The following is a 27,531-nucleotide window of genomic DNA, read 5'->3' on the forward strand; positions in this document are numbered from 1 at the left end:
GCAGACATGTAGGCATTGAAGAATGGTTTTACAGATTCTTTCAGTTGCATGGTTTGCATAAGTAGCATTAAGCTTAAATGTGGGTGTTTAAATAGGTAAAAACAAACGGTAAAAAAAAGAGTGGTGGGCTTGTTCCTGAACCTTCAGTGACTGGCTGGGACAAAACACAACCCCATTTTATTGATATTTGAGAGGAGGGGGACATTTTCTCCCTTCCTTCTTCCCTTTCTTCCACACTGAAGTTATAGAGAGCCCGTTTCTATGAGTTTACAATGGTCTGTGGTCCCTTACAATCCCCACCATCAGAGAGGAGATGAGAGTGCCTAGGGAGAAGCTCAGTTTTATTTATGTATGTATTCTGTGAATAATTTACATGTTTATATTTTATTTGAGTTTGTCTCATCTATTTACTGGAAAATAAACTTGTGGAAGGGGGAATACATGTAATCCAACTGGGTAAATAATACTGCCAGAAGCATTGACATTTGCTCTAAAGGTGCTACTAGATTTACGATGGATGATGATGATGACCTATTATTGAAGGAGTCAATTTTAGATTCTGGATTTTATTTCTGATAATGTCATTTGCATTTGAGCCATTTTTCATGTTTCTTTGCAATCCGCATACTAGGCATTGGAGGGTGTTACAAAGGAAAACTTAAACACAGTCCCTATTCTTGTCAAATTACAGTCTAAAATAGTTGACACAAATGAACACTAGTGAAAAATTAGGGGAGGATAGTCTCATTAAATTTTGTAAATATTCTCAGAGTCCAATGTAAAAAATTTAGGATCTGGAAATTTAATCACTCATTTAGTGACTTGTAGTCTTCTAAGAAAAATTATTGAACCCATTTTTCTAATGAATAAATTGAGGTAAAGAGAAGCTGATATGAGAAGCTGGTAACCACCTTGCCTAAGGAGAATCAGTGGCCATGCTAGGATTAGAATTTCCAAAAATGGAACCATTCTATAGACAAAACTGCCTTAATAAGATTACATTCAAAATGTATCAGTGATTATTGGTTCACTCATAACCAATGCTGTTGTGGATCCAAATAATTCACACTGTACCCTGGGAAGGAATATTAAGAGTGCTAGCATTTGTAATTTGGGTATAACTTTAGAGTCAGCTAGGGAAAACTGGTCTTGATATGGCCAAGGTAGCTTTGAAAACAACCCACCTTAGAGGCTGAAAGATGAGTCCTTGATCTTAAGAAGTTGGTTTTATCATTAAGTATTCAAATACAGTACTGTTTTTGCAAGCTGCAGAACTTTGTGTATGAATTTTTGAGTGGCCAAGACCAGCACCTGTTCACACCTCTGAAGACTACTTGGGAACTGAGACCCCTCACACTTTATAATTTTAAAATGAGAGGATTTGGGATGTAAATGGGATATTCAACTGAATTTTAAAATAACATGGATTTATTACAGCTACTGCAGGAGATTTAAAATGCACCTATTTTTACTGAGAAAAAGAATGCTAGAGACATCTCTCATGCCAAAATGAAACGATTTAAGGAGTGAGAACATTTCACAGATACATTATTTTAAAAATATTTTTAAACATAAAAAGTGAAACATCTAAGCTCTTCTTTCTTATAGTCTTGGAATGCTATCAGGGGAACTGTAATTGGGTCTTTTGACTGCTGTATACAGAGCTGCAAGGGACTCATAAGCAGGCTGTCGATGAATCAAGGGAGCTTTAGATGATAAAAAAAAAGGGCACAAAATCTTGGAGAAATGAAAGTTTATCTGGTACAACCCCAACTTTTCTTTTCTTTGCAATTCTTGATATGAATTCCATCAACGTATTTCAATTTTTTCTCTAAAACATTCAGGAAACCAACTTAGTTCTAATGTACGTAGGAGAATGAAGGCTTTTTTTTCATGGTGAGGGAGGTGACTTTAATTGACTTTAAAACAGATGGTACTGTAAATGCATCTCTTTACTTGCTACCAACCACTCTCCATAGAAGTGTCGTTGGATCGGGAATGCTACAATTCTCACTCGGATTTTTATCCCGTATTTGGAATGCCTATCAACTTCAATAATTCCTACAGAAGGTAGAGGGAGTTCTTAAATTGCCATCAGTGCAGAATGGAGATCTTTAGGAATAATGAAAACCCTGATTTTAGATTTCAATATATGATTTAATATTTTATTCCACTAACAACTTCACTAAACACCCTCAACCTAGTTTTAAATTATTTTATAATTCATGATTGGGAAAAAACAACAACCCATTTTTAGTTATTTTGTTTGCTTCCGTTCAGTGAAATTCAAAATCTGACGATAATTTTTCCTCTGAAACACCGGCTACTCTCCCAAAGGAAGAAATGAAACACTTTCAAAGACAGTACTGAATCTTAATGCAAACAAATCCTGAAACCTGTGAAGAAAGGTGGCAGCTAAATTTGCTACAAACTGAAAATTTCCACTGGATTCAACTCTGCCTCGGACTGCTTAGTTTCAGTGAATGATTTCTCAGGGCACAAAAGGAAATGCCTCCTACTAAAATTCTAAGCTAATCTAAAAGTCCAGGATTTAATTCTAAAAGCTCAACTCCCCCGTATTCTGGAAGGAACTTAAAGAGCTACTAAATGTGACTGTGTCATCCCAGAAGCTGGGAGTTTTCTTATGTTTTCCATGTGTTTGTAGCACCCAGTTCTGGATTACGGCTTCGGGGTCCCTAGGACATGTAAAATGGGGAAGGGGTGTTAGTGAAGAAAAGGTGGAGAGGGGAAAAGGGAGAGGGGAACAGAAGGAGAGGGAGGGTAAAGGAGGGGAGAGTGGAAAAGAGGAAGGGGAGCGGACCCTCACTCTCTGCTGCTGCATGTTGCTACTGCTGCCAGCAACTTCAAGGAAATGGCTACTGTGTCCAACTTTGGATGGGCCAGTTACATCAATAATAATGACGGCATTTATTAAGTGCTTACTATGTGCAAAGCACTGTTCTAAGCGCTGAGCACTGTTCTAACATCAAGGCTGCTGTCCCTCAGGCTACAATGAAAGAAGGCCCAGACTCCAGAGTACTGCAGCAGCTAAGCAGACCACCATTTAGCAGACGTCTGGACGGCCTGCCTCATATGGGCTCTAGGGCCAATCAATCAATCGTATTTATTGAGCGCTTACTGTGTGCAGAGCACTGTACTAAGAGCTTGGGAAGTACAAGTTGGCAACATATAGAGACGGTCCCTACCCAACAGTGGGCACACAGAGGCAAGAGACCCTCGTGTGCCCAGGAGCCAAACAGAAGAGAAAGAAAGACCTGGTTGAATTCCGGGCTGGGCAAAGCCAGCTAAAAGTAGCTCTATTTTCAGCCTCTTTCTAGATCGCAAGGGTAGGCCGGGCTGGCGCTGGCTGGGGCTCCTCACGTTGCCTCAGGTTGTGCAAGTTCCCTCAGCCACATGGAGCTGGAGTCCCATGCCCAGAGACACCTGTGCCCCAATCTTCCCCTTAATCCAGCTCAGGTAGCATCGTCAACCCCCCTCATTCCAGGAAGGGAACCAGTCTTGCAAAAATGGGAAAACTGAGCTTAAAGTGACTGATTCTATTATTTCCTTCCGGACCATCTCTGACCATACTGACCAATCAGACGTATCAGGCTCTAACCCTACTGTGCCTCCCGCTCCATTCTAAGAAACTTGCTCTCTCAATCCCCAGATCCCTTTCTCGGAACAGTTTCTAACCTCTTCAATGTACCAAATCCCAGACGGAAACCACTTACCTGTTTTCTTCCAGCTTCTATCAGAGCACCTCATCACTCACCTATCTTTATGCCTTGTGATTGCATAGTTACCAAGCAGAAGCTGCCGTAGCTGAACTCTGCGCCACTTAGTTCTATTTTGGGATTAGCCCTCTTGCTCTATAAAGCAGTCTTAAATCACCCGGAATCACACCCACCCTGAAATTTTCCTTTCACTTCCATCACCTTCGGAATCTCACTACCAGGGCATAGGGTGACACGCACACACGGAATTTTCTGCTCTGAGCTTTTTGATGGAAAAGAAGGAAAGCTTCCTTAACGTCATTCTAACCAACCCGAAACTCTAACCTTTTTCCCAAAGAGGCTGAGCCTGAATTGTGACCAGCTCGGGTTGTGCAGAAGGAACAGGAAGAGAAAGTCGTCCCCTACTTAAGTTGCATTTAAGTCAAACATACAAACTCCTCTCATTTTCCTGCCTGGAAGAATGGTTACGGCCGGACTGTCACCTTTTACAATGCCCTTGTCCAGCACCTTCCATGGGCTGTTCCTCCCTCCACCCTCGTGACAGTAAGTGAGGGAGAGTGAGGGTGGGCGGCTTTCCATCAAAGTCCCCCCCAGCTGCTTTCTGCTGATAGCTGGGACTGGTGACAGACTTCAATCTATCAATCACTGGTATTTATTTGAGTGCTTACTGCATGCAGAGCACACTGTAATAACTATGAGCCCACTGTTGGGTAGGGACTGTCTCTATATGTTGCCAACTTGTACTTCCCAAGCGCTTAGTACAGTGCTCTGCACACAGTAAGTGCTCAATAAATACGATTGATTGTTAAGCACTTACTATGTGCCAGGCACTGTACTAAGTACTGAATAACGGTATTTGTTAAGCTTTTGCTATCTGCCCGGAACTGTTTTAAGCGCTGGGATAGATACAAGATAATTGGTTTGGTCACAATCCCTGTCCCACACTGGGCTCACGGTCTTAATCCCCATTTTACTGATGAGGGAACTGAGGCAAGGGGAAGTGAAGTGACCTGCACACAGCTGACAAGTGGCGGAGGCGGGAATAGAACCCAGGACCTTTGGACTCCCAGGCCCGTGCTCTATCCACTGGGTCACACTGCTTCTCTACTGAGTGCTTGGGAGAGTACTGTACAACAGAATTAACAGTCACGTTTCCTGCCCAGAACGAATTTACAGTGGAGAGGACCTGCCCGGATCCACTCAATTCACTTCTCGACACCTGCTCGCCACCCACCTCCAACCCCCTAAAAGACCCCAAGTGGGGCGGGAAGGGGGGTAATCAATTCCTCGCCGCCAATTCACCTCCCACCGAGCGGGGCGACCCAGGAAGGTTGGGATCTCCGTCTCCCAACTCCCAGCACGCTTCCCAACTCCCACTTAGCCTCCTTTCCTCTCCTCTTCTGGCCTCCTTTCCCTTTCTCCATGATCCTCCCCTTTCCTTCTTCTCCTCTCCCCTTTCCCAAGCCGTTCAGCTTCCCGCTTCTCCCTTCTTTCTCTTCCTTCTCCCTTCTTTCTCTTCCTTCTCCCTTTTTTCCTCTTCCCTCTCCCTTCCTTCCTCTTCCCTCTCCCTTCCTTCCCTCCCGCCAAGCGCTCCCGCCGCCGCTCTTCACTTCGTCTCCCATTATTTCTAAATGCAACTCTCCCCAGATGCTGGCATTTTCCAGGTTTAGTTGTTATAGTTACTTGACTAATTGGCGGGGCCGGCCTTGGCGCTTCTCCCCCTGAAGACCCTCCCCACGGTGGGCAGCGGGGAGGATGCTGAGTGCGGCCTCCTCTGTCCCCCTCCAGGGCCCCTGGCCGGCTGTCTGAAACTTTGGCCTGGGTCGCTGGGACCAGGCCCTCCCCAAACCTTCCTGGGGGAACCCACAGGGAGCTGGAGAAGGGAGAGCGGGATTTAGGAGGGATTGGGAGCAGGAGTCGGGGGGGAAAAGAAAGGGGTCGGAAGAGACAGAATGAGAGCAAGGGGGCACCTTAGCCTTGGTACTTACGTGCCAGATGGCGAAGAAGATGAGCGCAGCGCACAGGACCAGGGACAGCATATAGCAAAAAGCAGCGAAAGTGAAGGCCATGGTGCCCACGGCCCCAGCACCCCCCCACCCCCCTCCCTCCGGCCAAAGGTAGAAAAAAAATCCACAAATCCACAAGAAACACAGGTGCCCCGACTTCTAATGCAGGGGGCCGCTCCAGACTCTTCTTTCCTCGGGACCGAGACACCCCACAACTGGAGAGGTGGTGTCAGCGAGGAAAAAAAGCCTTCCCCTTCACCCCCCCCCCCAAAAAAAAAAAGAAAAAGAAATTCCAGCAGGGAGATTGGGGGTTTTCCCCAAGCCAGAGAGGAGGATCCGCACCTTGCCCCCCAAACCGAGGCAGGGAGGGGATTGGTGTAAAAGGTGGTGCCCAAATGCCTCGACTGCCCGGTCTGGGCCAAGCGCAGGGGGGCAGGACCATAAGGCCGGTCCTGCCTCCACCTGCTGCTACGGCTCCTGCGCTCGCCGCAGCAGCAGCAGTAAGAGGGACAAAGGGGAGGAGAAAGAAGGAGAGGAGGGTATCCCGGGATCTCCTCCCTCCTGCAGCCCCCGCCCCCACTCGCCTGCCGGCCAGCCGGGATTTGGGGGGCGGGGGGCGAGGTGGGGGGCAGCCAGGGAACTTGACCACCGGGGTTCACAGGGGGCAGGGCGATCATCATCATCATCAATCGTATTTATTGAGCGCTTACTATGTGCAGAGCACTGGACTAAGCGCTTGGGAAGTACAAATTGGCAACATATAGAGACAGTCCCTACCCAACTGAGAGGGCGCAGAGCACCGCACTACTTAAAAATGATAATGGCATTTAATAATTAATTAATCATTAATTAATATTACTCTATTTATTTATTTATTTTACTTATTGCTCTATTTATTTATTTATTTACTTTGCTATTACTCTATTTATTTATTTATTTTACTTGTACATATCTATTCTATTTATTTTATTTTGTTAGTATGTTTGGTTTTGTTCCCTGTCTCCCCCTTTTAGACTGTGAGCCCACTGTTGGTCTCTAGATGTTGCCAACTTGGACTTCCCAAGCGCTTAGTACAGTACAGTGCTCTGCACACAGTAAGCGCTCAATAAATACGATTGATGAATAAGCGCTTACTATGTGCAAAGCACCGTTCTAAGCACTGGGGAGGTTACAACGTGATCAGGTTGCCCCACGGGGGGGCTCACAGTCTTAATCCCCATTTTACAGGCGAGGTGACTGAGGCACAGAGAAGTTAGGTGACTTGCCCAAAGTCACACAGCTGACAATTGGCGGGGTTGGGATTTGAACCCTTGACCTCCGACTCCAAAGCCCGTGCTCTTTCCACTGAATCACACTGCTTCTCTACTTCTACTTAATAATAATAAAGATGGTATTTGTTAAACCCTTGCTACGAGCTGAGCACTGTTCTGAGCACTGGGGTAATAATACTTATAATTTTGGTATTTGTTAAGCGCTTACTATGTGCCAAGCACTGTTCTAAGCGCTGGGGGAGATTCAAGGTAATCAGGTTGTCCCACATGGGGCTCACAGTCTTAATCCCCATTTTCCAGACGAGGGAACTGAGGCACAGAGAAGTTAAGTGACTTGCCCCAAGCCACACAGCTGATAAGTGGCGGAGTCGGGATTAGAACCCATGACCTCTGACTCCCAAGCCCGTGCTCTTTCCACTGAGACATGCTGCTTCTCAAGATACAAGGTAATCTGGTTGTCCCACGTGGGGCTCACAGTCTTAGCGTAGCTTAGAGGAAAGAGCACGGGTTTAGGAGTCAGAGGACGTGGATTCTAATCCTGACTCCACCTCCTGTCTGCTGTGTGACCTTGGGCAGGTCATTTCACCTCTCTGTGCCTCAGCTACCTTATCTATAAAATGGGGATTAAGACTGTGATCCCCACGTGGGACAACCTGGTTACCTTGCATCTACCCCAGTGCTTAGAACAGTGCTTGGCACATAGTAAGCGCTTAACAAAAACCGTTATTATTATTATTATTATTATTATTATTAATCCCCATTTTACAGGTGAGGTAACTGAGGCACAGAGAAGTAAAGTGGCTTACCCAAGGTCACAAAGCAGACAAGTGGCGGAGGCAGGATTAGAACCCATGTCCGCTGATTCCCATGCCCGTGCTCTTTCCACTAAGCCACACTGCTTCTCTACTAAGTGCTTGGGAGAGCACACTAGGGTAAGCAGACATGATCCCTGCCCTCGAGGAGATTTCTTCTGCTCCTTGTGCAGGCAGAAACCTTCTCATTGTCCACCGTGGAAAGGTGACAAAGGCAGACTGTAGGCTCCCGCAGGCAGGGATGGTTTCTACCAACTTCATTGCACTTTATTTTCCCAAGAGCTTAGTACAGTGCACTCAATAAATACCACTAATTCAAAAGAAAGGGTCATCTCCCCAGCAGGGCACAAGACATTCCTCTCCCTTTGTGTACCTCTTTGACCCTGAGAAACAACATGGCTTAGTCAGAAGGCCCTGAGTTCTAATCTCGGCTCCACCACATGTCTGCTGTGTGACCTCAGGCAAGTCACTTCACTTCTCAAGACCTTGGTTACCTCATCTGTAAAATGGGCATTAAGAGTGTAAACCCTATGTGGGACGGGGACTGTGTTCAACCCGATTATCTTGTATCTACCCCAGTGCTTAGAACACAGTAAGTGTTTAAAAAGTATTATAATTATTTAATTATTATTACTGACCCTCTTGGTAAGAGAAGTTCCTGTAGGGTTTACAGAGAAATCGGGAGGAGGGGATGAAACTGAAGTGCAACGCAGCAAGGTGAAACAGTCTAAAACACCCTATCGGGGGACAGGGAGATCCAGAAAGACAGTCCCGGATTTTTAAAAACTGAGGAGGCATTAATCAATCAGTAGCATTTACTGAGTCCCTACTCTGTGCAGAGCACTGTACCAATTGCTTGGGAGAATATACATACAATTGGAAGGCATGATTCCTGCCCTCAAAGAATTTACAATTTACAGAGTGACACAGATACTGAAAGAAATTTCAGAAGGGAGGAAGAAGAAAAAGGGGATATGTACCTGAGTGAGTGCTTAAGTAAGAAATGTACAAAAGTACTTCAGGAGGTTTTGTGGACTTAAATGCATAGGTGGTGGCACAGAGGTGCCAAAGTGGCAGCTGGGGGATTTAAAATGAGAAGAATAGAAGTGATCAGGGAAGGCCAGTTCTGGCTGGACCCGTACGTACAAACAGCATCTTATTAAGTGCAGAACTCTCAGTGGGTCACGGGAAGGGAGGGGCAGCAGGGGACAAGGAGAAACAGAAAAAAAAGTTAGATCAGAGCAAGAGATAAAGATCAGAAAGTCGAGGTGGAATTGGGTGTGGGGGTGGGGAAGGAGAACAGAAAGGAGCATCTCCAAAACTCACTTTGAGGACACTCATTTTTTTTTGTTGTTGCAAGCAGATCCAGGCCAGACCCATCATAGAGCCTAGTCCCTGAGATGGAAATGCTTGGAAGAGTCCAGGATTTTCTCTAAGAGTGGAGGTGGATCCTAGGGGGGCAACCACCACAGGTGGGGGGCTTTGGGGGAAAGAGCAGCTCAAAAATAGTCTCCCAGGTCATAATGAGACCTTGCTTTCCTTTCCCAAAGAGCTGGGGAGGAGAAATGCATACTCCATTAGCCATGGCAATGGAATGCAGCAAGGTAGGGAATCCTGAGACTCTGAAAGTTCAGAGTTCATCGTGAAGAAACAGGGAGATCAGGCAGAGTATTCCTCACCAGAGCCCTTGGTGAAGAAAGTGGCCCATAACTAAGGCAACCAGCCCCACTCCCAGCAACCTCTCCTTTTCTGAGACTTAAACATCCTGAGCATTAATAATTACCAATGGTTCAACCAGGCACCTACTGTAATAATAATAATAATAATGGCATTTATTAAGCGCTTACTATGTGCAAAGCACTGTTCTAAGCACTGGGGAGTTTACAAGGTGATCAGGTTGTCCCATGGGGGGCTCACAGTCTTAATCCCCATTTTACAGATGAGGGAACTGAGGCCCAGAGAAGTGAAGTGACTTGCCCAAAGTCACACAGCTGACAATTGGCAGAGCCGGGATTTGAACCCATGAACTCTGACTCCAAAGCCCATGCTCTTTCCAGTGAGCCACGCTATATACAGCACTGTTATAAATAGATGATTAATAAATATTACTATTACTACTTCGCCCTTGGGGGAATGACATAGAAAAAGGAAACACAATCCCTGCCATCAAAGAGCTTCTCTAAACAGGTACAAATTACAAACAGTGGAAGTAAGGGGATGAACAAAGATATAATAAGAGATGGAAACTAGAAGGTTCCGCCTCTAGACCATAATCCAGAGAGCCCAGACTCCTTGAAGTCTAGAGAAGACCAAAGAGCAAGATGACCCAGAGTGGAGGAGTTCTGGTGCCAAGTGGGGGCCTCCTGGGGAGACAGGAAGCCTTGTGGCCCAGCCCGAGCTGGAATGTGACTGTTACATTGTTATATTGTACTCTCCCAAGCGCTTAGTACAGTGCTCTGCACACAGTAAGCACTCAATAAATATGACTGACTGACTGAGCTCTCTTCCTCCCTTCAAGGCCCTGCTGAGAGCTCACCTCCTCCAGGAGGCCTTCCCAGACTGAGCCCCTTCCTTCCTCTCCCCCTCGTCCCCCCTTCATCCCCCCCATCTTACCTCCTTCCCTTCCCCACAGCACCTGTATATATGTATATATGTTTGTACATATTTATTACTCTATTTATTTATTTTACTTGTACATATCTATTCTATTTATTTTATTTTGTTAGTATGTTTGGTTTTGTTCTCTGTCTCCCCCTTTTAGACTGTGAGCCCACTGTTGGGTAGGGACTGTCTCTATATGTTGCCAATTTGTACTTCCCAAGCGCTTAGTACAGTGCTCTGCACATAGTAAGCACTCAATAAATACGATTGATGATGATGATGATGATGATGATGATGATGATGATGATGATGATTTGGCATTCAGGGTCAATACAGGCCACGCATGGGCAGAGAAGAGAATGGTGGGGAGCAAACTGAGTGTTTTCTTCTCTCCATACCCAGGAACATAAAGCTAGCTAAGGCAAGAATCCTTATCTCTTGTTTAAAGACCCCAAAATCAGAACCCCAGGAAGCTTGTGGCTTGGTCCTAAGAATATCCGGGACACTTCTCTCTTGCTCTGCCATGAAGTCACAACCTGAGGAAACATCTCTTTTTCTGAGAAGCAGCATGGCCTAGTGGAAAGAGCATGGGGCTGGGAGTCAGAGGCCTGGGTTCTAATCCTGTCTCTGCCAATTTCTCGCTGTGTGAGCTTGGGCAAGTCACAACTTCTCTGTGTCTCAGTTCTCCTGCTCTTCCTCCTACTTAGACTGTGAGCTCCATGTGGGACAGGGACTGTGCCCAACCTAATTAACTTGTATCTACTCCAGCACTTATAAAAGTTTTTGACACTTAGTAAGCACATTAGTAATCTCCACCAAACAGTAATACTCCTAGAAACAACAGTGTGTGTCAAGGGAAAACCATGAAATAAATAAAACAAGCGCAAAAATGCAGAAATTGCCAGGGACACATTAGCAGACCTGTAAAATTATTGGTTGCTTGAACCGCTATTCACATTTAAATTAATTTTCCCTTTGGAGCTCAAAAAACTAAACCCAGCAGTCTCCCTGTTAGATAGTCTTTGTTAGACTAAAGGACCCCATTTCCTCATCTATTTTTCTAACTTTTTCTGAAGTCTCATCTTATCACTACCACCTTGATGGTTGAAAATCATCATATGATCCTCACGAAGGCCCAACATTCAAGAATCTTCCCACATAGCCTGCTACTGGAAGGGTGAGGCCTAGAACCTTAGACCACAGTTACAGAAAGGGTCTGGTGATTCTTTACACAAGTCAGTGGTCATTTTATGAAATCCACTACTATAGGAAATTGTGCAGGCAGAAATATCAGTGGGTTCATGTGGGGCTTGGATAAATTACTGAATGAGTTGTCTCTGATGGGTCACTAGAGGCCAGGAGGTTCAAGTCTCAACTCTGCCATTAGTCTGCTGTATGGCCTCAGGCAAGTCACTTAACTTCCCTGTACTTCAATTCCTTCATCTGTAAAATAAGGTTCATAATACTTCCCTTCCCTCTTAGACTGTGAGCCCCTTTTGGGAGAGGGATCACCTTTGATCTGACATAGTAAGTGATCAATAAATACAACAATTAAAACGGTAATCGATGTTAAATGCCTCATCCTTCAATTTTTAATGTTATTTGTTAAGCACTTGCTATGTGCCAGGCCCTGTAATAAGCACTAGGTAGATACAAGCTAACCAGATTGGACATGGTCCTTGTCTCGCATGGGACTCCCTGTCTTAATCCCCATTTTAACAGATGAGGTAACAGAGGCACAAAGAAGCTGAGTGACTTGCCCAAGGTCACATAGCAGACAAGGGGAGGAGCAGGTATTAGAACTCAGGGCCTCTAATTCCCAGTCCCATGCTCTTTCCACTAGCCCACACTGCTTCTCTAAGGAGGGCACCATCCCACATTTCTTCAAATAGTCTGTTGCCACAGTCAGACACAGGATAGAGGACTGGATGGGCCACTGGTCTGACCCAGTAATGGCCTTGCTTATGTTTTATGACTAAGGTTACTTTGAGGACAGACTGTTTTTGCAGCAGATTTTACCCGAACAACTGAGCAAAACATATTTTAAATGGTCAGCTCAGTTCAAAACGCTGAATAATTTAGCCCCTAAAAATGGCACTCTAAATAAACATATTCATCAAATTCACTCATCCCAAGGACTACCAGTGTGAACGTTTTACTAGTCTTTGTTCCGAAACAAAACGATCAGCTTCCCCAGAAAAGAAAGGAATTGCATCAGCACATCACTCTGCATTTAATGAAACATTGTCTGCTTTGGTAAAAGAGTTTGGGATGAAATCGGTTGTTCTTCCAGCCCCCAAATGAGGCTGACGTCTAGCTCATTCAGGACCTAGAAACAGCTAAAAATAGCATCCTTAGTATTGACAAATGATGGTAATAACAATAATACGTTCTACAAAACAATGACCATGCTAATGATAATGGCATTGTTACGATTGTTCTTGGTAATGAGGTACAATCTCTTTTGCCAAAAGCTTTCAAGGCCTTTTGCAAACATTTAGCAAGATTTCCCTCCTCTCCAGACCCTCCAGACCACATATGAACAGAGGGTGGAATGGGAGAAGGAGAAAATAACTCTTCCCCTTTCCAAGCATTGGTGACCCTTGCATGATATTGCCCCAGAGATATTCTGCTCTGGGACCACAGATGGCACAGGTTTCCCCACCCGACTAGCTGTCTCACAATGCATGCTGTTGGACACAGGAAGACTGTGTTGAGAAAGTTTGGATGGCAAAGCTGAAGTCATCACCATTTACTGCAAAAACAACCACTGGAAGGACATTCCTTTCCCCTTTTAAACACTGATGTCTCACCTAAATGGCAAGAGGCCAGAAAAGGTGCACTACAATATTATCCTGGGCATGGGGTGCAAGTGATTCTCACACCCATGGGTGCAATCTCCTTGTAAATGAGGTCACCTTTGAACAGAAGGGACAACTCTATATGAAATATTTACTTGCATAATTGCCCCACTTCTTTGCAACATTTTTGTAACACTAAAACAGGAGCTGGTTAATTACAAGGGCCATATAAGAATTAAGTCAGTCAATATGGGGAGGAAGAGAAAAAAGAGGAGAAGAAAAAAGGGGGAGAAAAGGAGGGAAGAAGGAATAGAAAGGTCCACTTGAAACTGGACCTCTTCTTTTTCACTCTCCCAAATACTGCGTACAATAGACACCTAAAGAATTAAATCCTCCTCTACTTTGTTGTAGCTTCTCACCCTTCTGTTTGTCCTCCCACTCCCCCCAAGGCAATCTTAAAGAATTAACTTTCACTGGCCTGCTCTGTTCTCACTTCTCCCCACGCACTCTGTGGCTGTCACCCCTAGGTTATCACTGATTACAATTAAGCGGTGCAAAATATACTCAATTTTTTTTTCCTCCTCAAAAACTGGGGTGGGGAAATTATGTATTAGAGGCAAATATTCAAGTAAATATGACATCACTCTAGGCTAGAGAAGGAAAACTGAGCAGAGACAGTCTTAGTAACTTGCCTAAGGCTCATGTACATATACGATGGTGGCAGTGGTTGAACAAAACTCAGGACACCTGTTCAGCTAGCAATTCTACACTATTAATGGTATTCCCTCCACTTCTCTTTTTCCTTATGGCCAAGGAAAGGGTCTATTCTGCAATCCATACACAAACACCCACTGACTTCAATACCATATTCCCCTTCAGCACTAATTTGAATGAAAAATGAGTCAGCCTGACAAGGCTCCCTGTAGCTACCTTAGGCAGAAAATATATTTGTTTCCGAGGCCTTCCACTTAGGATGACATGCCCATCCTTTCATTTGTTTTTTCCAGAGAGACGGTCATCGTCATCTAAGACCCTGAACAATCGTTTTTAATTTAGGTTTTGTGCGTAAAATTCAATTATCGATCTATTCCTTCAAAAAAAAGCAGATGGGTGGTGAAACATAAACGGAATAAATGTTCAAATAGGCCTGGCAAAAGCAGAAGCAGAGCAAGGAGACAAACACATCCTTAAAATTGTAGCATATCAAAGAATAATTTGGTAACTGCATGAAAATATGAAGATTTTTCACACAAGTGACAATATTGCTTTCCCTCTTGTACTGTATATTGTTCTCATACTTCACCATGGCTTTATTCCTGTTCTTTAAACAGGCTATCATTAGTGACGATAAATGGTGCTTTTTCTAGCCTTGTGCCCTTGTTATTCCAGAGGTATGAGGAACCTCAGTGAAACCTAGATTGGTGTCATCCTGTCTTGCCTTTCCAGTGATTTGGAGAGAGACAGAGAGAGAGAGAGAGAGAGAGAGAGGGAGGGAGAGGGAGAGAGTGTGTATATGTGTGTGTGTTACATTGTTTCTTGCATTCCACATTGTCAATCAAAGCACTGGGCTGATTGATGTCTGACTGATCAATGAAACATAATTCCAAAAGATTACTGAGAGAAGAGATGAGCGAAATGTAATCTTAAATAATCACTGCCCGGAAAGAGAAAAATGACACATCAACCTAAGAAAGTCAAGCAATCAATAATAAAATCATGTAGTACATAAGACTGCTAGTTCTATTTTTTGAGATTATAACAGTGTAGGGTAACACTGTTTTTGACACAGGATTTCTGTCTTTTTAAGGTAATAATTTGAAATCCTGTGCTTAGAACAGTGCTTGACACATAGTAAGTGCTTAACAAATTCCATAATTATTATTAATGCTAAAAATCAATTGCTTTGAGTTCTAAGTATTAACTAGGTAAGAGCCAAGTGTAAATGTCATTAGTTTTCACCTGATTGTTCATGGTGGGAGAGAATGTGCCTCGTGGTTAGTGCTTAGAGAAATAAAAGCTCCAGGAATTGAACTTGGTAATAGCCCAATTTACCGCTGTCAAACTCCACTCTCCCAATTTAGTGTTGAAAAAGTGAGGATTAGGTAGCGCATCAAACTAACAGGGATGAATTAGGATTAAATAATTTATGTTTGAGATTGGAAATTGTTACAATGAAAAGGAAAACGTTATTTATTCCAAAATGCTTCCTCCAACATGGATTCAAATTTTCACAGGGTCACAATTTCTTTTTCTTTTAATTATGGGAAAACACAGCTTGATCTCCATTTTTTGAAGAGGGAATTTGAAACACAGAGAGGATGCAACATGTCCAGGGTCCAATCTAGTGGGGGAATGAAACCAGAGTTAGTTTCCTTTCCCATCCAGAGTTCCAGAGTTTCTCAAACTGAGACCCAGGGGAGCGATCTAATAATTCAGTCAATCATTCATCACTCATTCATTCAGTAGTATTTACTGAGCCCTTAAAGTGTTCAGGAGTAATGTACTACAGTCCACTATTCTAGTCCTCTGGAAAGTATAATAAAAGGCCCAGATCTTATCTTCAAGGAGCTTACAATCTGTTGTTATGTTATGTAAGGATTATGGAGAAGGGAACTTTGTTGTTCCGAATTGGGGCATGGCAGTGGTAGTCGGGGGTGGTGGTCCCTTCTCTCCTTCTCCAGCCCAGCCCGCACCCTCCGCTCCTCTGCCGCTAATCTCCTCACCGTGCCTCGTTCTTGCCTGTCCCGCCATCGACCCCCGGCCCATGTCATCCCCCGGGCCTGGAATGCCCTCCCTCTGCCCATCCGCCAAGCTAGCTCTCTTCCTCCCTTCAAGGCCCTACTGAGAGCTCACCTCCTCCAGGAGGCCTTCCCAGACTGAGCCCCTTCCTTCCTCTCCCCCTCATCCCCCTCTCCATCCCCCCAGTCTTTCCTCCTTCCCTTCCCCACAACACCCGTATATATGTATATATGTTTGTACATATTTATTACTCTATTTATTTATTTATTTATTTATTTATTTTACTTGTACATAACTATTCTATTTATTTTATTTTGTTAATATGTTTGGTTCTGTTCTCTGTCTCCCCCTTCTAGACTGTGAGCCCACTGTTGGGTAGGGACTGTCTCTATGTGTTGCCAACTTGTACTTCCCAAGTGCTTAGTACAGTGCTCTGCACACAGTAAGCGCTCAATAAATACGATTGATTGATTGATTGATTGATTGACTGATTGTCGAACCAGTGGCTTTCTGATTAAAGTGAAATGGTTTCTTCCAACAGTTAGGACTCCTCCACTACCACCACAGCCCAGCTGCCGGCCCCTCCCGGTCATGCAAATCATCTGAGATGTGATACCCAGGAACCTTGTTTTTTTCAAGGAATCAACTCCCTTGAAGATGAGAGGCTTACGGTCACCCTTTGAAAGATGAATTGATCTGATGTAGGCTTCAAAAGGCAAGTAACTACCTTTAAAGGTCGATCCACATGTGACACAGCCTGACATGATATCTCTTTATAGAAAGTCTGCTGGGCTGTCTTGGTTCCAGAGAAGCAGCATGGCCTAGTGGATAGAGCACGGGTCTGGAATTCAAAAGGATCTGGGTTCTAATCCCCACTCTACTACTTGTCTGCTGTAAACCACTTAACTTCTCTCTGCCTCAGTTACCTCATCTGTACAATGGGGATTAAGACTGTGAGCCCTGTGTGGGACAGGGGCAGTGTCCAAACTGATTAGCTTCTATCTGCCCCACGCTTAGAACAGTGCTTGACACAAAATGCTTAATAAATACTATTATTACTACTGTTATTATTCTGAGGGAAAGACAAGAGCTTCAGAGCTCCAGGCAAGCTGTTTGGTGGTGGTAATAGTACCTAAAATAAAATATGTAGATATGTTGGGGATGGAGGGTCACAGGATGAAAGGGCTTGAGATCTGCCCCTGGTCATTAAAGCTATTCCCTCCTCCTTTTATCTTGTCTTTCCTAGAGTAAACTGAAGCCCCAAAAAGGAGTAGGGGGAAAAAGGGGAAGGTTAAATGAGGTCATAAACTAGACCTATTCTAGTGACACATATTAAATATTGAATACTAAGAATAATTAAGAAAGAATCTTGACAGTCATGAAAAATGAAACCTTGATGAATATTTTCAATGAACCTGGTCATTGTTTGAGCAGGGATTCACAAAACGGCAAGCGTTTGTATCCTTGGGAAAGCATTAAGTACTGCTATAGCTCTTGATTGGAAGAAATAAAAATAGAGAGAACTAATGACTATAAAGGAGCACAGATTGTCTCATTTTTATGTTCAGCATTATAACATGTTACATAACGAGGCAACAAAGAGAAAATAATGAACTGTTCAATGCCTAATGCCGGACTGTGTGCAAGCCCCCCAAACCCTGTTCCTGAGACAGTTTGAAGATGCCTGTTGAAAACTGTGTGCAACCAAAGCACGTGGATAAGCAACATGAAAAAAAAAGCTTGAAACAATGCAGACATTTTTGTAATAAAGACTCTGACGTTGGTCATCCCTGTGGCTTTGTTTGTTCCTCCCTTAGCCAGAAGCAAAGGGGAAAGGGCAGAAGACTACTGACTTTGCCTGATCACCTTCAGAAAAAGTGACACCACAAGCAGGTAGTAGAGAAAAACAGTGAATTAAAGCTAGAGGGATCATCCAGAAAGTCTTCTGGGGCTCTGGGAAAAGCAAGAAGGCATTGGGTATGGAATTACAGTAATCTCCAGAGGCACTAGAAGGCACCTCCCCATTGAATCACCTATGTCATTCATCCATGGCTGCTGTGGTCAGCTCGTAGAGTTGGAGTGGAAGTCCCTTACGGCACTCTGGGCACACAAACTCCCGACCTCCCCCTCAGTAGTTGCTCCTCATGCCTGCAGGTTCAGGGAGGAAGGTTCTTGATGGGCAGACCTACAATAAACCCACCCCAGCCCTCCTCTAACCTAGCACCCTAGGGTGAGGTACAGTCTGTGTTTTCACTGAAGGTTCAGAGGAACTTCCGAATTAGCAAGTCAATAAGCAATAGGTGGAGACTAAACGGTTGTATTATTGGGGTATGCTTTCAAGCCTCTTGCTAAAGCTAAATAGACTTTCATTTTACACATTTTGGAAAGCTATCAATCAATCAATTCTATTTATTGAGTGCTTACTGTGTTCAGACCACAGTACTAAGCACTTGAGAAGCAGCATGGCTCAGTGGAAAGAGCCTGGGCTTTGGAGTCAGCGGTCATGGGTTCAAATCCAGGCTCCACCACTTGTCAGCTGTGTGACTTTGGGAAAGTCACTTAACTTCTCTGGGCCTCAGTTACCTCATCTGTAAAATGGGGATTAAGACTGTGAGCCCCACGTGGGACAACCTGACCCACCTTGTAACCTCCCCAGTGCTTAGAACAGTGCCTTGCACATAGTAAGCGCTTAATAAATGCCATAATTATTATTATTATTAGTTAGAGTGCAATATAAGAGTTGGTAGACCTGTTCCCTGCCAACAATGAGCTGACAGTCTAGAGGTGAAGACAAGAGTGGGATCTACCTATCCCTAATCAGAGAGACCACCCAGCAGAGGGGTAAGGCTGGAGAAGGATAAGCAGCTAGATTTTCCCAGCTAGCAAGGAGCAGAGAGAGCTATGGAATTCCTGCATTGACACAGCTGAGAAAATCATTCACCACACTGCAGTAATGGAGAATAGCACAGTTCTGCAATTCATTAATTTATTCGATTCATTCAATAGTATTTATAGAGTGCCAACTGTTTGCAGAGCACTGTACCAAGTGCTTAGGAGGGTACAATACAACAGAATTAGCAGACACAGTACCTGTCCATAATGAGCTTACAATCTAGAGAAGTTACAGTTTAGAGAGGGTCATAGCTCGAAGTTGTGTTAGGAAAGAGTGAGCGGTATGAGTGGCATGTCACAGCTGAAAAAAACTGAATGTAAATCGGGGAAAATTGCTGGAGGTCCTTGAAACCAAGGCTAGGAGTTTTAGCATACTACAGAGGGAAATAGATAGGCAGTGGCCATTTGTGACCTATGAAATGTCCAGAGCTATGGGAAAAGTCCTGTGTTAGGAGCTACCAAGCTTCCCAGGATTGGTCCAGGTCAAGGAAAGTGGAGGTAACGACTTTTCCCATGGGGTACCACCACCTTACCAGCCTTCTTATCCTTCCAAATCTCAAGAAGGCCAAGTCCTGTCTCTAAGTTCCCTCCAACAATGCTCTGGACATTGTCACATCCCTGCCAGTGACTTGTCATCATCATCATCATCATCAATTGTATTTATTGAGCGCTTACTGTGTGCAGAGCACTGTACTAAGCGCTTGGGAAGTACAAGTTTGCAACATATAGAGACAGTCCCTACCCAACAGTGGGCTCACAGTCTAAAAGGGGGAGACAGAGAACAAAACCAAACATACTAACAAAATAAAATAAATAGAATAGATATGTACAAGTAAAATAAATAAATAAATAAATAGAGTAATAAATATGTACAAACATATATACATATATACAGGTGCTGTGGGGAAGGGAAGGATCCAGTGCCAGGGATAACGTGGCTGCAGCAGCCCTAACTAGATAGAAACAATATAGGTTGGTGAGCACTACTCTGCTGTGAAACTTGATGAGGTGACAAGATAAAGTACTTTGATCTTTTAGGAAAAGGAGACAAAGTGTTATTGAAAGAATAATCACCTGAAGTATGCACAAAAAAAAAGACTGATCAGGTACAAGATTAATTTGGGGGCTTTTTATTTCTTACTAGCTAGAGAGTCCCCTCTTGTGCATGTTGGCTGACAGTTTAAATTACAGAGAGGATGACATTGTTATTAGTATTGGCAAATATGATTGATGGACAATTTTAACCAGATCCTCTTAGTGCTGAATTACAAAACATGCTTTCAGAATCTAGATAATTAGCCAGCAAGCTGGTTTGTCCTACGTAATATAAATGTGTTTGCTTTTTCATTTAAAAGGGGCTAAAATATTAACATTTATTAAGTCTTTGTTCGCTCACAGTCATGTAATTAGTTGATTTCACACCACAAGAAACAATTCTTCCCTTTTTAGCAGACGGTGGTATTTCAGAAGCAATTGGAAAATAAATTAAGTTGTGACCAAAAGAGGAGAAACAGCGTGGCTCAGTGGAAAGAGCCTGGGCTTTGGAGTCAGAGGTCAGGGGTTCAAATCCCGGCTCCCCTACTTGTCAGCTGTGTGACTTTGGGCAAGTCACTTAACTTCTCTGCACCTCAGTTACCTCATCTGTAAAATGGGGATTAAGACTGTGAGCCCCCCGTGGGACAACCTGATCACCTTGTAACCTCCCCAGTGCTTAGAACAGTGCTTTGCACATACTAAGTGCTTAATAAATGCTATCATTAAGAGCATTAAGCCAAGAAGTCAGAAGACCCCTATGCATTCTAACTCTCAGTCCCCCACTGCCTCAACCTCCTTATCCTCCATCAGTTCAGAACCAAATATTGTTTCTTCTTAAAATGAAGGTATTTACAGGAGGGGACACCTGATTTTTCATATCTTTGAACAAATTCCCAGTAGGGTACCAAATCTGCTGCTCTCCTTTGCCTTGGTGTGAAGGGAGAAAAAACAGATTTGTCAACGGAGACACTCAGTGTTGGTCTCCTCTATCCCTGACTACCCTCATTACTGCTAACTCCCACTTCCATGTGACACCTTGCCCCCTGCACATATATATATATATATATATATATATATATATATATATATCTGTGCAAGAGTCAAGATGCTTTCAGAATCCAGAGGGGTGTGTGGGTGTGGGGTGTGTGTGGGTGTGGGTGTGTGTGGGTGTGTGAGAGACAGAGAGACAGAGACAGAGAGGGAGAGAGGGAGAGAGAGAGAGAGCACGCCTCAGTACTGACACTCAGACAGATCCCTGGCTCAGTGGAAAGAGCCCGGGCTTGGGAGTCAGGGGTCATGGGTTCGAATCCCGGCTCTGCCACTTGTAAGCTGTGTGACCTTGGGCAAGCCACTTAACTTCTCTGTGCCTCAGTTACCTCATCTGTAAAATGGGGATGAAGACTGTGAGCCCTATGTGGGACAAGTTGATCACCTTGTAACCTCCCCAGCACTTAGTACAGTGCTTTGCACGTAGCAAGTGCTTAATAAATGTCATTATTATTATTATTATCCCCAGACACAAAAAGGGTGCCCACAAACCTAATACAGGGGTGGGGGCCTCGAATAAAATGGAAGGGCTCCCAAGGCCCAGGGTGGGTGTCAGCTGTCAGACCCTTGTCCCAGCTCAATGGAGACAGTTCCCAGGCTATTCAGATCCAGATTCAGGCACTTAAGTAGGCTTAGGCAGAACTTCAAGCTCATGTTGGTCAGACAGGGATTCTGACATGCCAAAGCTTAGGCCAGTGCCATCATACCTGCACGCTTTGGCCTGTACCTGCACAGCTGTCGTGACTCTAAGCAGAAATCCCTGATCCCTAAAGACTTCATTCAGTAAAGAATCTTAGCTGTTATTCAACCTGTCCTGGAGTTCCTGCTGTCAGTGATTCATTAGTAAGGATGGGAAACATTAAATCACTAAATGCAGTCAAGCCTGCTTGGTTCCATTAATGTGCCCATGAATATTAACCACCTAACTCGTTACCGCAATTTAGAATGACAACTTTTTCTTATCAGGCCTCAAGCCATCCCCACAACACATTCCCTGGAGATTATCTTTAGTGGGATTTCATTCCCTCCTTTTACAGTGGGATGGGGGAGAAGAATGGAAAGGAAGTGAAGCTTCTGATGCCTTTTTAAAAAAACTACAGCTCTGAGTCAGTCTGAGGTTACAGCTGTGTAATGACTGTTTCCTGAGACTTCACAGCAGTTATCTAAGGTCATTAGCTTCCAAGCTATTTTTTACCCCTTCTTCAAGGAACTCCCCAAGTTTTGGTTTATCTTTGTCCTCCTGAAATAGTCAGGAAAACTGGCTGCAGCTGGTCACCAAAAGAAGAAGCCATTATCATCACTGTCATCATCAACAATCTGCTGCTTTCTCTCCCGTTTGAGACTGGGCTTCACTGTGTCTTTAAAATATTTGTTCTGTCCTCCCTGGCTGCATCTGTCCTGTTTCAGTTGGCCATACGGCAGTTGCTGGTTCATTTTGCCATGATCCATTTTTCTCATATGCCCCGGCTAGAGAAACTTGTGTTGCTACGAGTGTTGCCTCCATGCTGGGAAACTGACTACAGCCTAAGATCTCGCTGTTGCTGATCCGTTCTACCATTTAACATTGAGAATCACTCATGAGGGCTGCTGATGATGCCACAGTGTGCCTTGTTTTGGTAGGACCGGGTGTTGCAGCCATTTAGAAGCTTGGACACAGCTTTGTAAACCCTCAATTTGCTGTGAGACTTTATGTCTCGATGCCTATTCGGTCTACTTGAGAACTACAACAGACTAGAAATTCAATGACCCCAAACTGTGACATATTTGTCAGATAGGAAAGCCATGTGACTGAGGAACGGTAGCACTTGGAAAAAAGTAATTTGACTATAAGCTTTTTGGTTGGCAGGAACTGACTTTACCTTTCCTTTTGCTGCAAAGCCTTTTATGATCTCTGAGCAGGTGATAATTAATTATAATGCTTATAAACTAAAGGCATTTTGGTCTAAAGACAGTTGCCATTAATTTAAAGGAAGATCAGGGGGCTGGAGGGAGGACTGCATTTAGCCATTTTTTGCCTCTGGTCCTTGCCATTACCTTGCTGTACGACCTTGTGTAAATTACCTTAAATCTCTCTGAGTCTCCCGTTCTTTCATCTGGAAAATGTGAAGAATAATATCTACCTCTCTGTGGATTAATTTGTGGTTGTAAGGGACTCTGAAAATACACAGCTCCAAATACGCTATGAGCTATTACCACTTATCTATTGTTGCCCTGAAGGTGAGATATTTTGCTGTCAAAATACAGAGGAGACTATTGCTAGGCTATTCATCTTTGCCACCGAGTAGGTGAATTGAAGGGAGGCAGCATGATCTCAGGAACAGTGCTACTGGTCAGCTTCAATTTTGGAATTTTTTTTTGATGGTACTTGTTAAGTACTTAGTACGTACGAAGCACTGTACTAAATGCCGAGCTAAATACAAGATACACAGGTTTGGCACAGATTCTTTCCCACAGGGTGCTCACAGTCTAAATAGGAAGGAGTAGCATTTAAATCCCCATTTTACAGATAAAGTAACTGAAGTAATTGCCCTGAATGTAAGTATTTCTAAAGATATTGTTAATGCTCCTCAAGCCATCTATTATACCGGATGACTGACTCAGCTTAGAATATCTTTCCTCTTGGTTTCTAGCATTTTCTCACTTTTTGTTGTTCTGGAAGCCAAATGCAAATGCACTTATGCAAATGCACTTTTTTAAAATAAATGAAACTTTATCTTGTTGGCATATTAGAGAAACTAAAACTGAACCATCCCTTTACGTTTTAAACCACTAGCAAAATGGGGTTAGCTGGGTGGCATTTTGGATCAGCACTACTTGGGCGCAGAGTTGGTTTAAAGAAGCAAGGTTACTGAGCCGTACTAATGGGAGGCCCAGATTAAAAGAAACCATGTTGGTTACATTGCAAGTTTCCAAATAAAATCTAACGTGGGAGCCATGAGATGAAAATCCCTGGAATTACCAGTAATGAATCCCAGCTGAATTTTCCAGCCATCCCATGGGAGAGCTCTCTGCAGAATGGATAATCTCCCTTTTAGACTCATGTGGGGAACCTAACCTTCCCTATAGTGTGCGGGAGAGGAGTTTGGATTTACATAAACCCAGTATCTGCTGGGAAGGAGAACTGCCCCCTCAAATCTACAGAATCAATCAATCAGTGGTATTTACTGAAAACTCAATGATGTGCACGAGCACTGTAGTAAGTGCTCAGGAAAGTACAACAGAATTAACAGACACATCCCCTACCCATAACAAGCCTACAGTCATTACAGTCCCTACCCATAAAGAGCTCGCAGGAGAGAAAACATTTGTAAAATGTACAGAAGAAAACAGTTATAAAATGCAAGTGCCCCTGTCTGGTTTGTGAAGATGCCCAAGAGTTTTGTTCAGAACAGATATTGGTTTGAAGTGATCAGAGCCATTTATTGCACCCTGGAGGACTAGACATGTATCATTTGGTAACGATAATGTCCAAATCTCTCATCCTGGATGTTAAGTACGGAGTCAGAAGAACTTAAGCTGAAAGTTAGATTGTAAGTTCAGCATGGGCAGGGAACATATCTACCAACTCTGTTGTACTGTACTCTCCTAGGTGCCTAGTAATAATAATAATAATAACTGTGGGATTTATTAAGCCCTTTCTATGCAACAGGCACTGTACTACATGCTGGGATGGATACAAGCAAATTGGGTTGGACACAGTCCCTGTCCCACATGGGGCTCACAGTCACAATCCCTATTTTACAGATGAGGTAACCGAGGCACAGAGAAGTGAAGTGACTTGCCCAAGGTCACACAGCAGAGCCGGCATTAGAACCCACGACCTTCTGATTCCCAGGCATGTGCTCCATCCACTGCACCACGCTGCTCCTCATGCTCTGTACAGTGCTCTGCACACAGTAAACACTCAATAAATACCACTGATGATGATGATGATGATGATGACCTAGTCATCTTTAGTGATATGGCCTCTGCCTTAAAGCAGTGTGCATTTTGTCATTTCAAGGAGAGAGAATCAATCCTTGGGACCCCTGAGTCATTGCTTGCAGAACTATGAGATTTGGCCAGGCCTTCCCATTCCTGAAGAGTTTAGTTCCTTGCTCTGCACACAGCAGTAAGTGCTCAATAAATATGATTGATTGAATGACGCCTCTTTGTTTCTCCTCTTACGCTAGATGCTTTGCCAAGAACCATGGAAGGAATGTATGTTTTCCTTTAGCTAGAGGTACCCAGTGAGGCTGAGCAGAAGGTTTGAGAGCCTGCCATGAGACAATCCATGGGGGGGAGGTAAACACCTCATGGAAATGGGTTGAGCCTCCCCTCCTTTCACAAAAACACTGGGTGAAGCGAAAGTTTATGGACCCTGATTTATGAGAGGTATCAGTTTTTCCATAAACCTGGCATTTTACACATTCCATATTTTCTGACAGCCAGGCACTCGGGGAAATGCCCCAAACTGCCATTTTGTAAATGGCAGCTGCAGGGCACCCTGAGAGTCTAAAATGAACAAGCCTCCAATGCCCGCCTGAGTCCTTGGGGACCACTAACTCACGAGAAGAATTGGACTCACTGTTTGCTCTCCATTAGCCTGCACAATCCAAAGGACCATCCAGGTAGAAGTAATACGCTCTCTTCCCCTTGATACCTACCCCCGCGGAGGCTATGCCATCAATGGGGAAGGTTTCTGACTCAAAAACCACCTAGGATGTCTCGTCTGCTGGACAAGCTCCGCAAGAATACCGTAAACAGCAGGAAAATGTGGGCAGCGGAGACCGCAGCAAGCCTCCCAAGTGGCTACCACGGCAACCACTTGCTGGCCTAGAATGCTATGCTGAGGTCGCTTTGGTCCTAAATGGGGAAGTGAGGACTTAGTGGAGGAAGGTCTCTTGGAGGAGATGTGACACAACCAACATCGTGCCCTGGATTAAATACAGGTGTCACAGGGCAAGCAGATACCTTACAATCAATTAATGGTATTTACTGAGCGCTTACTATGTGGGGAGCACTATACTGAGCTCTTTCCTGGGTGGTTAGTGATGACCCCTCTAGACTGTAAACTCAGGGTTTTTTTGTTTGTTTATTTTCATTTTTTTATGGTATTTGTTAAGTACTTACTATGTGCCAAGCACTTTTGTAAACTCTGGGGTAGATACAAGGTAATCAGATTGCACACAGTCCATATCCCAAATGGGCTCACAGTCATAATCCCCATTTTACAGATGAGGTAACTGAGGCACAGAGACGTTAAGTTATTTGCCCAAGGTCACACAGCAGACAAGTGGCAGAACCGGCACTAGAACCCAGGTCCTTCTGACTCCCAGGCTTGGGCTCTATCCACTAGGCCATACTGCTTCCTTACGGGCAGGAAACCTGTCTACCAACTCTATTACACTGTACTCTCCCAAGAGTTTAGTACCTTGCTCTGCACACAGTAGTAAGTGCTCAATAAATATGATTGATTGAATGACACCTCTTCGTTTCTCCTCTTACACTAGATGCTTTGCCAAGAAACATGGAAGGAATGTATGTTTTCCTTTAGCTAGAGGTACCCAGTGAGGCTGAGCAGAAGGTTTGAGTGCCTGCCATGAGACAATCCATGGGGGGGAGGTAAACACCTCATGGAAATGGGTTGAGCCTCCCCGCCTTTCACAAAAACGCTGGGTGAAGTGAAAGTTTATGGACCCTGTTTTATGAGAGGTATTAGTTTTTCTGTAAACCTGGTGTTTTACACATTCCATATATTGCACATGAGACAGAGATTAGAGTAATTAAAGCACAAAACAAACAGCCTGCTCAGGCTCAATTTGTCCCGGGGGCTCTAAAGTTCTGCACCTCTCCCCAGGCTATCGCCTCAGGCCATCAGAGGCCAGGAGGGACCCCAGTAGATGGTGGGAATCGTGGGCTGGGGGGAGACCAAGGAAGACTGGATGTGCCCTCCCAGAACTAATCTTTCTGATCCGGGGACCAGAGGTCCTGGGCCTCTCCCTAAAAGTGCTGGGGCTCAGCCTTGGTGAGTCTCAGCAACAATTAAATACTGATTAAGCTGGTCCCGGAAACAGTAGGCCTGATTTCTTTGACCCAGGCCCCGCCAACCCATTTCGGCAATGCAGAAGACCTGCCGGCCAAGGGTGCTGCACAGACTCACACAGCCTCTGCATCCAGGGCTGCCTTTTGTTCCCCCAACAGGGCAAAGCTAACCCTTTGGGTTGACCAAGGAAGTTTTCAAAGACTAAGCCACTGGGCAGGGCTTCTGGGTCTGAGGCCTCCCGCCAAGGATCCAGGCCTAGAATTTGCTTTGAGATTTCACTTACAGCACTTGGCAGGCCCCCTCTTTATTAAAGCCCCCAAAAGGGCTCTCCACTCCTGCTCTGCCTGCCAGATGGCTGATATCCCCTCCAGACTCTATTCCTCTTGCTGGTTTCTGTTTACCTATTGCCTCTACCATCTTCCATCTGCTGGCTCTCCTGTCCTCTTGCCCCCATCCCCTTCCCTGCACCTGTTGGACCAGCCCTTTTTGTTTTTTGTTTTTTTGTGGTATTTAAGCACATCTATGTTCTAAGCACTTGGGTGGAGACAAGAAAATCAGTTTGGAC

The 27,531-nt window shown here is 44.3% G+C and overlaps 1 protein-coding gene across 3 annotated transcripts in view; it reads right to left on the reverse strand.

Moving 5' to 3' along the window:
• The window catches only part of CNIH3 (cornichon family AMPA receptor auxiliary protein 3), a 124,527-nt gene that overhangs the window by 58,123 nt on the left and 38,873 nt on the right, over positions 1–27,531 (reverse strand). For 2 of the 3 annotated variants that reach the window (XM_038761296.1, XM_038761298.1), the window contains exon 1: positions 5,726–5,806. The exons of the other annotated variant lie outside the window; for it this stretch is intronic. In XM_038761296.1, coding sequence (XP_038617224.1) covers positions 5,726–5,806 — 81 coding nt within the window. Of the gene's footprint in view, positions 1–5,725; positions 5,807–27,531 lie in introns of those variants that run through there. 3 annotated transcript variants of the gene reach the window in all.

The sequence above is a fragment of the Tachyglossus aculeatus genome, chromosome 19, assembly GCF_015852505.1.
Source record: "Tachyglossus aculeatus isolate mTacAcu1 chromosome 19, mTacAcu1.pri, whole genome shotgun sequence".
NCBI lineage: Eukaryota > Metazoa > Chordata > Mammalia > Monotremata > Tachyglossidae > Tachyglossus > Tachyglossus aculeatus.